Raw genomic sequence first — 13,775 nt, forward strand, 5'->3', positions numbered from 1 at the left:
TCCTTGTTAAATATCCTTCTCTTGCTATGGCTAAGTGAATCTCCTTTTGTTAACTGTTCACTTCCCTGAAAATGTCTCATTTTATTCTGGTATGGAACTTAAACCACAGGAGACTGGCCCGAGTCAGGCTCAGCTCTACCCATGGGCTTCCTTCATTCATTCCTTGAGTGAGAATTCAGATGGGTAATGGGGTCTATGTAAGCAGGAATCACCTCATCGTAATTACACACAAATGTATAGGGATTAGCAGTCCTAAACGGGATGATAGCCTCCTCCCCCCTTAAACTCTTTCTTAGAAAAGCTTTGGAACAGATATACAAAAAGGTATTGTTCAGTTGCTTCAGTCGTGTCTCACTATCACCTCACTTAGGGTTTTCTTGGGCAAGGTACTGGAGTTGTTTGTCCTTTCCTTTTCCAGTTCATTTTATAGAAAAATAAGTGACCTTCCAAGAACTACTCTGCTGTAAAAGCACTTTCTTTGCCGACCAACAATTCACATAACATTAAAGGAACATGGCCACAGTTCCTTGTAGATTCTCCATAAATTTCTGTTCGTGACTCCAGTGGATAATGAATCCATGCACATGCTGCTGCAATAGTATCTACATCCCACGGCCTGAACTTGCTGCTATTTAATGACATCATGTAGTTGGACAGTCTCCAGAAGATCCTGAAGAAAAACAAGTTACGAAACATGTAAAAGCTGTTCCTATATTTCAGTTGCCCTCTTCAAGAAGAACAGAATACAAAGAACAATATAGTGATGCTGACACACTCTGATGGCATTAGGGTATGTTGGTATAAAGCTGATAAGGACGATGGAAGCATTCCAGCTAAAGAAATGGTAGCTTGGCTCTGTGGTTTGGGGCAAGTGATTTTGCTTTTGGGGGATTCCATTTTTTTATCTATGAAATGAGAGTTGAATTAGATGGTTGAACTCTTCTAGTTCTGACATTTCATGACTTATTTACATAGACTAATGGAAGTTGGTTGCTAGACCTGGAAATCATCATCTTACCTCTAGCATTTTCTGGTTGCATAATCATGGATAGTTCTTAAACTTTGTATGCCTCACCTGGTAAATAAGTAAGTAAATAAATAAATAAATGAACAGACAGATAACTAGATGATAGATAGATAAATGAATGAAAATAAATAAATAAAAAATTGATAATGCCCCATGTAGCTACTTCTCAGTTATGAAAATTAAATGAAATAAAATAAATGAAATAAAATTATGTGGAGCAATTTCTAAGTAATATGTGAGAGGCAGTGGGATATAGTGTCATTGTAGTCAAGAGGTCCTGGTTTCTGGCATTTACCAAACTGACTGATGATGAACAAGTCACATCTTTGTGGCTCCCAGCAACTATCTTCAATAATAAAGAACAGATGAGCTGTGGATCTGCCTTGGTGGATGGAGTTTCTCCATGGAGAGTTTGCTCCTCCAGCCGGTGAAATCGGATCCAGACCGCATCCCTTCCCTTCTCCCTCTCCCCATTACATCACACAAATGCCCACCAGTGTGTAGGAGGTCATGTCAGCTGTCCACGACTGTGGCCGTGTCACAGGGCGTCAGGATCACGCCTACCTGCCCTCCTTCTCCCTACAGGCCTAGGGTAGCCCTTGTTAGATAAACCGGCTGGTTTACTAGGCTCTTCCTACCTCCTCGACAGATGGAGGTGAAGGAGCAGAACAAGAAAACACAGTTGCCTTGGAAAAGTGGGTCATGTGGAGAATTGGTGACCCACAGAGCCGGTCCCGGGCGCTCTGCTGACTGCGTTCCCGCTTCAGCTTAAGGCGGCTGCCAACTTCGAAGGGGAGGGAGAGAAGGAGGCTCTAGTGGGATGATTTCAGGTTTCTGTCTCGAGTCCGAGCACAGATGCAGGAGGGAGTGGGCGGCGGGGGGAGGGCCAGGATGGCCAGCATCCTTGAAGTCTCCGTGGCCCCCTGCCAAGCGCAGGATAGAAGCGCAGTGTCTGCAGGGCTGGCCAGATGGAGGCTTTCCAAGAGCTATTGGTTGTGCGGAGCGCGAGGAGAGGGACAGGGAGTTCCTTCCTCTCCTGAAAGGTCTTTCAGGGCCCTCCAATAATGCCTCAGTGAATGTGAGAGGCCCTCCGGGCTGGCTTCTTAAAGGGCCCTGGCTGGCTGGGCCACAGATAGGCCATAGATTGTGTGCAATGAATGAGTTGTGTCAGCACAGTGATTAGCCGAGATGCATTAGGCAGAACAGAACTAGATTCCCTTTTCTCCCCTTCCCCCCAAATTGACACAGCTATTCTTCACTGAGCCTTGCTCAATTCTTCCCTCCTTTCATTATTTTTCCCTTGAGTCCCCTGGCTTCCTCTGAACCTTTTTTTTCCCTCTCTCTCTATTTTTTCTCCCTATTTAAGTATATTAACTCTTATCTTTATTCACCAAACCATAAAGCCTTTGCAATTCTCTTAGATGGCTCCGTCACTTGGATTGGTGAGAGAGGTCACCTCAGCCTCCAGATTAGCAAGCAGAAGACCACCCTGAAAGATCTTCTTTCATAGGAACTGATAGCACGAGTGTTACCACACTGTAATCACACTCTAATTTCTTTCCTTTTTTTTCCTGAGACAATTAGGGTTAAGTGACTGTCCCAGGGTCACACAGCTAGGAAGTGTTAAGTGTCTGAGGCCAAATTTGAACTCGGGTCCTCCTGATTTTAGAAACAAAGAACTTCTTGATTTAAGAGTCCTACTCTGGAAAGGTCACCGAGCATCTACCTTGAAACTTGATGTCATTGCTTCAGAGCTGCCCAGCCCCAGGAGGCTTCTGGCAGGGTACCTTTGCAGCAGACTTGTCAGTAATACAGTTATAATAGAAAAGTGAGGCAGGTTGAATTGTCAGTGGCTCATAAAGCTCAGGAGCCCCAGAAGTTGAGTTCAGACCATTTCCAAGGATGGCATCCGTCTTGCAGAGTTCCATCCAGACACCTCGGGGAAGTTGCACATCTCCACAGTCTGATCTCAGTGAGTCTGCAGTTCTCCATCGTGGCGTATTCATTGCACTCCTGGAGACTGGCCAGGGTAATTTGGACTTTCATAATATATTGGATTGAGTCTTGAGAATAGATCAAGATGTCATCAAGATGGATGACTGCTGAATGATCCAGTAGGATCCATAAAATGGCATTTGGGAATCGTGGCAATAGCACAGGTGCGCTCTGTAGCCTGACTCCTGGCCAAATCTGAAATAGAGTCATCATCCTCTTCCTGAACTCAGAGCAGGTGTGTTTGTGAGAGTGTAAGGGGGTTGGGAGAAGGAAGATAACTTAGAATTACGATGCCTGCCTTCATGGAAGTTTATTGGATAACTGTACTGTACAATGTACATGCTAAGTATGTTAGGGAGTTTAAAAAATAGTAGATATTGTGATACACGTAAAGAGAGGCTTTAGATTAAATAGAAGGATTTAATAAAGTCAACATTAATTTGTTAAACACCTACTATTTAGATCAAATTAGAAGAATTTAATAAAATCAATATTCATTTATTAAACACATACTATAACACAAGTACTGTGTTAGATGCTCAGAATACAAAGGAAAAAAACCCATCCCTACCCTCAAGGAGCTTATGTTCAAGAGATACATTTTTGGTGTTGTTGGGATGTCATTTCAGTCATGTCTGACTCTTTGATCCCATTGGGGTTTTCTTGGCAGAGATACAGAGTGGTTTGCCACTGCCTTCTCCAGCACATTTTACAGATGAGGAAACTTAGCTAAACAGGTTAAGTGACTTGCCCAGGGTCACACAGCTAGGAAGTACCTGAGGCTGGATCTGAACCCAGGAAAATGAGTCCTCCTGACTCCAGGCCCAGTGCTCTGTCCGCTTTGTCACCTAAATGCCAAGAGACATTATATATACCCGTATATTCACTTACATATGGTGCACTATAGTAGGTGTAAGTACAATTAAGGTGATTTAATCATGACAACTAGGTCTTCCGTGGATAGAATGCAATATTTAGAATCCAGAAGGTAAGTTCAGATCATATGATGTAGAAATTCTTGATGGAACGTTCAGGTTGTCAGTGAGGTCAAAACTGTTTTCATAATTATACTTAAATGTTTTATATGGTAAATATTATAGAGGGAAGGCTTTTATAGTGGAATGGACACACACACACACACACATATATATATATATATATACACACATATATGCATGTATGCAACACATATATACATGTTTGTCATGCACACATATGTGTGTGTATATACACACACACACACATACACATACATATATACCCCATGTGGGGTCTTCTTGGCAAGGATCCTGGAGGGGTTGGTTTGCCATTTCCTTCTCGTTTTACAGGTGAGGAAGCTGAAGAGACAGGATTAGGTGACTCGCTCAGAGTCACATAAACAGTAAGTGTCTGAAGCCAGATTAGAACTCAGGAAGAGGAGCTTCCTGACTCTACACCAGGTACTCCATCCACTGCACCCCTTAGCTGCCTCTGGGGGAGGGGCCATAACTTTTAAGAGTATAGAGGAGTTCTCAAACCCAAGTGGGAGCTTTTCAGCCAGAAGCTCCCTCCGTCCATGAAATCGTTGGCCCAGGTCAACATCGGGGCACTAGCATGTGGCTTTTTCAGGGGATAGGGAGTAGCCCCATTTACCTAATGCATAAAATGAACAGGCTCAGACCCAAGTCATGGCTCCCTAGATCCAGGAGAGCACATCAAGGAGCCAGGGGATGACTGGGGCAAGAGGGCTTTTCTAGTTGTTGCCCCACTGAAGTGACATGAGCAGGAGGACTGGGTCCTGCAGGGAGCCCTCTGCTCACCTTCACCTTGGAGGACCTTTGTACCTGAAGGACTCGGTCCCCAGGTATGGCTGCTGATGGAAGTGGGTGGGAGAGGCACAGAGAGCATTTGGCAATCCAGGCCTCAGCCCTTGCCTCAGACTGATGCTGGCGACAGTCCCAGGGACGATGCTCAGAACCGGTATGAAGGTCACGGGGTCCAGCAGAACGTGGACTTCTTCGGTTAGGGACCACTGGGTGTTCTTGTATCTCCAGGGAGTGGTACAAGGTGGGTGCAGAAAATGAATATTTGCTGAATCGTATCAGCTCTGGAGGGGCCCCAGAGGGAGTTTAGTCAGACAATCTGATTTTACTAAGGACGAAACAGTCTGTTGCAGCAGCTGGATTGCGTTGTCTCACCATCACATTCCAAAGACCACTGGGAGGATGGAAGGGTGATCTTGCCATTGTTGCATCTCATATGTTACTGGGACTAAGTCTCCATGGATGGCCTTATCAAAGGCATGCCCTTGGGCCTTAATAAGTCAATGAAGTCCTGCAAGATCCTCAAATCAGTGTGGCTGATTCGGAGGCTAAGCTGGAGTTCTATGGGCAGCATAGTTAGGAGTAGTGTCAGGAGAATACCGGGCAGGTCAGCACATCTGCTGAGGATCCCTTTATATGAAGAAACAATTCTTAATCTGGGGCCCATGAACTTCAAGTATATATACACGTACACACATATGCATGTATGCAACACATATATACGTGCTTGTCATGCACATATATATATACCATACATTCACATATACATATATGTAGCAAATACAGTGCACAGTGTCGTGTATGTATGTATATGTAATGTGTGTGCATGCATAGTACATCTCTATGTATAAGTACATGTGTGTACCATGTAGAGAGCTGTGATTTTTATTTACAATTCTTCTATTTTCTGCATGTAAAAACATTATTCTCAGAAAGGGGCCTTAGGGCTTACCAGACTGTCATAGGGGTCCGTGACACATAAAAAACGTTAAGAAACATTGATTTCTATGATGGGACCACCAAGGTTCCCTCTGACTGCTGCCTGGCAGTCAGAGATTCTCCTTAAACCAGTGTTTTCTGATCACCCAAGAAAACTAGCCTAGGCCCCTCCTACGTGTGCTGGCTTAGAGATTATGACACTAAAATAATTACCATCCAAGAGTTAAGTTTTATCTCTGCATTACATACAACAACCCATGAGAAAGGTACTACTATTATCCCATTTCACAAAGGAGGAAACTGAGGCTGAACCAGGTCCTGAAGGGCTGAAGAAGCAGGGCTACCAGAAGTTACCAAACAGGGAAGTAATACAATCAGGAAAATCAGCTGGCGGCTTCCGGGGAACGGACTGAGGAAGCCAGTGAGGCAGTTCTCATTCCCCTGGAGGAGGGGGGACAGAAATGGGGTCGGGAATCTTGCTTGGAGCAGGAATATAGGGGAGATTACAATGGGGGGAATGGTCAGAGAAAGGAACGGTCAGTGAGCTCCGCCTTAAACGTGAGATGAGGCAAGATGGGGGTGAGGGTATCTTCCAGAAGGAAGAACTCCTGGGAAGTGCTGCTGCCTCTTAGCAACCTGATTGTATATAAATGTGTATTTATTATATGCATATTTTAATTTTTATATATACACACACACACACACACACACACACACACACACACACATTTTTAATTGATATAGCTAGGTAACAGGGGCTAGAACTTCAGGCTTGCAGTCAGGAAGACCCGAATTCGAATTTGGCTTCAGACACTTAATATATGATCCTGGACAAATTACTTAATATATTTTTTGCCTCAGTTTCTTCATCTATAAAATGGGGATAATAATAGCACCTACCTCCTAGAGTTGTAAGGCTCAAATGAAATGAAAATTATAAAGAGCTTAGCACGATGCCTGGCTGGTGGCTGGGCCCTTTTCTGGGTACATCCCTCCTTCTGACTGCCATGAAGGAGACCGGGGCAGGAGGGAACTGGCCATACTCTGGTACTGCCCCCTCGGGGCCTCCCTGAGCAGGAGGGCGATGGTGGGAGTGAGGGACTGCCGAAGGCAGGAGGAGGGGGTCGTGCGGCAGAGGATGGGGATTCCCACGCATCCCCTAGACTCTGAGTCATGTCCGACAAGCCTTTTTGTCAAACCTTTTGGGTCCTCTCCGGAAGACCACGGCAACTTGCAGAGAATTGGTATTGAATCATAAATCACGAGATTTCATCAGATTTTCTCTCCAATGCATTTGGGGCCAAGGGGCCTGAAGGGGCTGAGATTGCCGGCTGCTCTCGGGGGTCTGCCTGCCCCCCCCCCCCGGTGCCCGTTGTTCTCAAACCCCCGCTCAGGAGCTTTGTCTCCCCACCCTGCCCTGGTCCAGCGGCCTTCTCCTGGCTGCCCAGAGTCTGGGAGGCCGCTTGTGTCACTTGGGGGGTTTGTGTTGTTTTTACCACAAAAGATAAGAAGGCTTGTCAAGCTGATGCAGCTCATGTCAGCAAAACAGCAGATTATCCCTGTGGTGATAAATTTGCTTTCAACATAATGGTTTGTTTATTAAGTAGGCCGCTGCTGTTCTAATTAGAGGCTTTTGACTTAATCAAATGATTTTGAGAGAACTGGCAATGTGACAGACTTCACTCTTTGAGTCCTGAGGTTTGGAGGTTTTTGTTTTGTTTCTATACTGGCCTTTGGATGATTTTGGTCAAAAAAATACAGGTCAGTCATTCATTCTGGGAAGGGGATTTTAATCAAGGGCCTTGGGTTCAAATCCTGACTCTGGCCCTAATTATCTATAGCTGTGTATTCAAAACTCTGGTTCTCAGTGACGTGATGCTCTTGGATGGCCCTCCCGGAGGAGTTTGAACTCACTTCCCAGAAAAAGTTGCTGTTTCTGAATCCGAATCTCTTTATCCCCACCTTAGGTGACTGGTAGTTGCGCCTAGAGCTGACAGGATGACAGCTAGCAGGACAGCTGAGACCAGGAGCAACAACCAGACGGAAAAGTCAAACTACAAACCTGTGAACAAGTAAGAGGTTTTTGTTTTTGTTTTTACTTTTGGGAGCTCAAAATGGCCAGAATCCTGACCCCCTCCCATATCTGACTTACCTTCCCAATTCCAGACAGAATAATCCCATTTCCTTTAACTTCATAAGTCTGATATTCTACCTTTGTAAACAATTTTGGCTTAAACGCTTGATTTGGTTAATTGACTCTGGGTATTTTAAATCTTTTTTAAACATCTTGTGAATTAACTCCTTGTTTAACACTTGTTAAATTCACTCAAACTTGGTCTGATCAGTGCTACTTCTACAAATATCTATGTATCTATTATGAACAAGGTACATTTTGTCTTTATCACAGTCAGCAAAGGAAGATATAAAAATGAATAAGACAGTTTCTCATCCCCACAGATTTTACCATTAAATTGAATTAAATCTCCACTCTTATGAAGAGAATATAAATTGAAATATGGGAAACTCATAAGAGAAATATCAGCAAAGAACTATGAGGGATCTGAGGATGGAGATATTATTTCCAGTGAAAAAATTCTAGATGGAGATAGCTGTTAGAACTGGATCTCATAAAAAATGAGTAGGATTTCAACAAGGGGAGTTGTGAGGGTGAAAAGACTAAGTGTCTTCAAGACTGCATTTCTCTTCATGTTTTCTATTTTTATGTTTTAATTTTTTTTTTTTTTTTTTTTTTTTGAGGCTGGGGTTAAGTGACTTGCCCAGGGTCACAGCTAGGAGGTGTTAAGTGTCTGAGACCAGATTTGAACTCAGATCCTCCTGACTTCAGGGCTGATGCTGTATACACTGCACCACCTACCTGCCCCTATGTTTTAATTTTAAACCACCATTTGGGCTACATCGATCAGTGAGGTCGCAATGAGGCCCAGTGATCTGGAGTCAGGAGGACCCAAATTCAAATTTGATCTCAGATATTTATTAATTGTTTGACCTGATATAACTCATTTAAATTTTATTTGCCTTAATTTGCCCAGCTGTAAAATGGGAATAATAATAGCATCCACCTGGAAGAGTTGTGGTAAGGATCGAATGACACATTTGTAAAGGGCTTAGTTAGCTAGGTAACTTTCACACAGTAGGGACTTAATAGCATTTTTCGATCCTGACATAGTAGGGACTTAATAAATGCTTGTTCTCTTCTCTCTGCTATGACCCCCTAGATCTTTTTTCAGCACAAATTCAGTTCTTCCATCTCTTATATTGCTTCTTCATGTTGCATCCCTTCTCTTATATGCCATCTAAGACTCTGCACGTTATTTGAACACTTGTTCCCCCAATGGCTATAGTTCCATATGTGAACACTGATCCTTTGTTTAGTCATTTTTTAGTTGTGTCCAACTCTTCCCAACCCCATTTGGGTTTTCTTGGCAAAAATATTACTATTTTCTTTTGCCATTTCCTTCTCCAGCTCATTTTACAAATAAGAAAACCAAGTGACTTAATGTAGTGTCACACAGCTAGTAAGTGTCTAAAGTCAAATTTCTGACCACTCCAGGCCCAGCATTCTACTCATTGCCTCCCCCCCCCCAACTGTTTGGTTCTTTATAACCCTGGTTCCCTACACACAATGGTGCTCAATAATTGTTTGGATTAATGCTGGTGAATAAGGTCTGATTCTAACATCCAGCTAATTGATGAGGTCAGAACAATTAGCTTCATTAATTTTCTGTTCTGAAAATCAATTTCTCATTTAAATTAAGATCTTCTACTCTGACTTGGGCAAACCGTGACAAAGTTTGAACATTTCCATGTTTTCAATTTAATTTAATTGTCAGATGCTAAACTCGGCAGCATACTTTTTTGGATGCTCAATAACCTAATCAAAGCAGAAATTTCTACTTTATCGAGACTAGCCTAGCAAATAATGAATGAACATGTGATTTCTTGAGTGACAAGATTTGGAGTGGATGGTCCAACCCCCACATTTTTTTTTAATGAAGAAACAGAGCTGCACAGGACTTGGTTATGTGGCTTATCCATACAGTAAGAAGCAGAGTTTGGATTTTGATCCAGCTCCAAATCTGCTTGTCCTTCCCCTGTTTTTGACATTAACTAGAGTTTTTTCTTGATCAGTGACACATGCATAGAGCAGCCTCTCTGTACATTTTTGGCCATAGCACAACTGCTACCAATATATCTTCAGGCCTGGACGTTACGAATGGAAAACTCTTTTGCAATGTAAAAACAGAAAGGAGGCTAACATATCATTATTTTTTATGAAAGTAACTTCAAAACTGTGTAAATTTGCATATTCCATTTCTGTGACCATTTTCTTTTAGGACAATTCCTAAACTTCCATGAAAGTCTCAAACTTTAACCATCAAGATCAAATGATTTTAGATCCACATAGATATTTTATGGACCATGCCTAAAATTTGGTTCTTTCTGTTTATTTGGTTGTTGTTGTTAACATTCATTTTCATATTGTGAGTACCAAATTCTCTTTTTCCCTGCTGCCCTTCCCCTGTCCATTGAGAAGGCGATCTCTATGATCATACGTGTGAAATCTTGGCTCTTAGCACAGGAACCCTAGTTCTTTCTAGGTCAGCATTCCGTTCCTAGGAGTACTGTTCATTTTTAAACATCCCATACCATGGACCACCACGTGGGTAAGAGCAACAGTGAAGCCCCTTTGTCAGAAGTTTAAACAGTTCAATTTCCTCCCCCCCCCCAACCAATAACTTTGTCTTTACAAGGAAATAAAATACCCAACGACAAATAAGAAAAACTCAGAATGATAAATGACACTTGCTTGTCTGAATGTTGGTGATTGACACCTGCCCCATTCCTTCCAATTGGGTTCAATTCACTTCAATTCAACAAGCATTTGCTAAGTGCCTGCTCTGTGCCAGCCCCCGTTCTAGAGCCCAAGGAGGCAAAAAGCCAGCATTTATAGGCCCAGACAATTTTCAGTGACTTAAACCAAGAATAAGACAATGAGGATGACACACTCAGAATGGTAAATAAAATGTGATTGTTTTAATATTGGTGCTTGACACCTGGCCCATCCCATCCAGTGAAACAAGCGTTTGTTAAAAGATGTGTTTGATCTTCATTAAGGCTACAAAAAACCAAGCATTTAAAAAAAGGAGAACGGGGGCAGCTAGGTAACACGGTGGATAGGGCACCAGGCCTGAAGTCTGCTCTCAGACACTTAACACGTCCTAGCTGTGTGACCCTGGGCAAGTCACTTAACCCCTGTTACCTCTGGGGGAAAAAAGGGAGAAAAACCCAAGCATGTACAGGCCCGGTTTTCGAGCCGATGAGGATGGCTGCCTTACTGATGTTTCTCTCCACTGTGCAGGGTCCAGCTCTCAGATCTGAAGGCGGTGGAAGAACAGGGGAGGCGCTCCTTCAGGGCCTGCAGCGGTCAATCTTCGCCAGTTCTCTCCAGCCACTCTGCTCCTTTCCGAGAGACCGCTCAGGGCCGAACCATTGGAAGAAGCCCGCTGGAACCGCTGAATGGTCTGATGCTGGGGCGGAGACTGGACCGTGTGCCTCAGAACATGCTTAGCCCCAGGATGCTCATCAGCGACCCAGCCGCGGATCTGAGCTCCAAGGAGGGCCGGGCTGTGAGGCGGCAGGGGAGCGCTGCCCCAGACCCCCGCCCCGCCGGCCGGGCCCCTGCCCGACACAACTCCCTCAGCATAAGGGACAAGATTTCTGAGTGGGAAGGGAAGAAGGATCTGCCGGCTCCCCTGACGGGCAAGAAGGAAGACAGGCAGGGGACCCCGGGGGAATACAAGGCATCCAGTGTCCCCGAGAAAGTAAGGGGAGACCCCGTGCAGGAAAAGAAGGCACCGGCCCAGGAGCCTCCCAGCAAGGAAAATGAAAGAAATGTCGGGAAAAGAAGCGTCAGGGGGCCGGACCCGGCAGAGAAGGACGGGGACTCAGAGCTCCGCGGGGCCGGCTCAAGAGCCAAGCTGGGCACGCCGAAGGCTCAGAGGGACAGCCTGTCGGTGCTGAGGCACGTCAGAAGGCTGGAGCAGGTCCTGAAGGAAGGCACCGCGGACTCACACCCCCAGTTGCCAGGGACTTACTACTCGCCTCACTGCTTGCCAGAGAGAGCCGATGAGGGGCTCCAGGGGGGCGTATGTGGCTCTGAGCTGAGCAAGAGGCTCGTTAACCTGGACTTAGAGGCCAAGGAGCCCCCGTCGGAGCCTGTGGAGGAGGCCAAGGGGCCATGCAGGAGGCCGTGGAATCAGAGTCAAGAGAGCGTCTACAGGGGCTCGGAGACGTCCCCCCCAAAGCCGTTCATCAACCCGCTGCCCAAGCCCAGGCGGACTTTCAAACACGAGGGAGAGGTGGAGGAGGAGTGGAGCCGGACCCCCAGCCTCAGGAGGGACAAGAGGAGCTTGCCCCCCCTGCCCTCGCTGCCTCCCCCACCCCTCCCTTCCTCTCCTCCTCCTCCCGCCGTGAGCAGAAGGCTGTGCAATGGAAGGCAGAAAAATAACTCGGACCACAGGTGAGTGAAGGGGCAGAGCCGTCTCTTCTGGTCCCGAGCTCTCCTCCTGGAATAGTTCGTGCTCCCACCACTGACGGTCACCCACAGGTAGCAGGCTAATCGGGTTCTTGCCTGTGTCTATTCCAGAGAAATTTCACGGATGACTCCATTCGTTCCTAGGACCACTAGCACTTTAACGCGCCGTATTAGCACAACCGGGGGATTGGAGCCTGAATCTGGTCAAATGGCAGCTGATGGTTGTGCGCTTGCTTTTTTGCTCTCTCTAATAAGAATGTCAGCCATATAAAGGAAGCAGCGCAGCCTAATAGAGAGAGTACTGGGCTGGAGCTGGCACCTTTCATTCAAAGCTGCCTTAGACACTCATTAGCTTTTTGGGCTATTCGGCAAAGGGCTTAAACTCTCATTTCCTCATTTTTTAAAAGTGGGGATAGAAAGATCATAAATAACCATAAATAGAGGTGAGTATTGTTATAAAGAACAAACTGTTAATACAGGCACAGACTACCACACGAACTGAGAACCATCATTATTTATTACTTCATCATAACTGAATCCTCTTTCTTGCTTTTTTTTCTTGCTGTGACTTTGCTAAGGGGGGGGACGTTATTAGTGTGCTCATCTAGTAAAAGAGAAAACTAAGATTCTGAGAGGAAAAGTGACTCTGGAGAAGCCATACTGTGTATTAGTGGTGAAGTGAGGATTTGCCTGTGGATCTCCCAATTCCTACGCATCACTCTTCTGAGTCCTCTAACAAAATCGCCTTAAATCATGGGTGGTTACCATAGCTAGAAAAGATCCTAGATATACATATATCTGTGACATACAAAACACTTTGCAAACCTCAATCATACAGTTGTTTCAGTGGGTCTGACTTTTCATGATCCCATTAGGGTTTTCTTGGTAGAGATGTTGGGATGGTTTGCCATTTCCTTTTCTGGCTCATTTTCCAGATGAGGCAAATGGGATCGAGTGACTTGCCCAAAGTCACAGAGCTAATAAGTGTCTGAAGCCAGATTTGACCTCAGGAAGAAGTCCTCCTGCTTCCAGGCCCACAGCCCCATCTAGGTGATTGGAGGGAAAGAGTATGGGAGCAGATGTCAGACAGCGTCTTTTATGACCTCTTGTTATCTGCCCACATCAGAAATACTCTGCAATTCTCTAATGCCTACCATGCCCCTGACACATGTACAGGGTGTCCCAACAGTCAACAATTTTGGATATTCTTTCAGCCATTTTTAAAGGCAATAATATTCTCTGTGTCTTTTTCCCTATCCTTAGGATGATGTAACTTAATGGAGACCCATGTCGAGATTTCTCTGTGCCTATTTTAACTTTCATCGTTTTCCATCATTACATGAGATAATACTGCTTGTAATCTTCCTTCATGTTCCTTTATAGTGCTTTACACTAAACCGGTGTTGTCTTTGATGGCCTTATTGCTTTGCTTGATAGAGACTTTGTTGCTTTGATT

The 13,775-nt window shown here is 44.8% G+C and overlaps 1 protein-coding gene across 1 annotated transcript in view; it reads left to right on the forward strand.

The window, feature by feature from the left end:
* The window catches only part of DENND2A (DENN domain containing 2A), a 104,109-nt gene that overhangs the window by 28,285 nt on the left and 62,049 nt on the right, over positions 1–13,775 (forward strand). The window contains 2 exon segments of the mRNA XM_074267740.1: positions 7,731–7,835; positions 11,144–12,304. Of these exon segments, the coding sequence (XP_074123841.1) occupies positions 7,762–7,835; positions 11,144–12,304 (1,235 nt within the window). The 5' untranslated portion in view covers positions 7,731–7,761.

This window comes from Sminthopsis crassicaudata, chromosome 5 (assembly GCF_048593235.1).
Source record: "Sminthopsis crassicaudata isolate SCR6 chromosome 5, ASM4859323v1, whole genome shotgun sequence".
NCBI classification, from domain to species: Eukaryota; Metazoa; Chordata; class Mammalia; order Dasyuromorphia; family Dasyuridae; genus Sminthopsis; species Sminthopsis crassicaudata.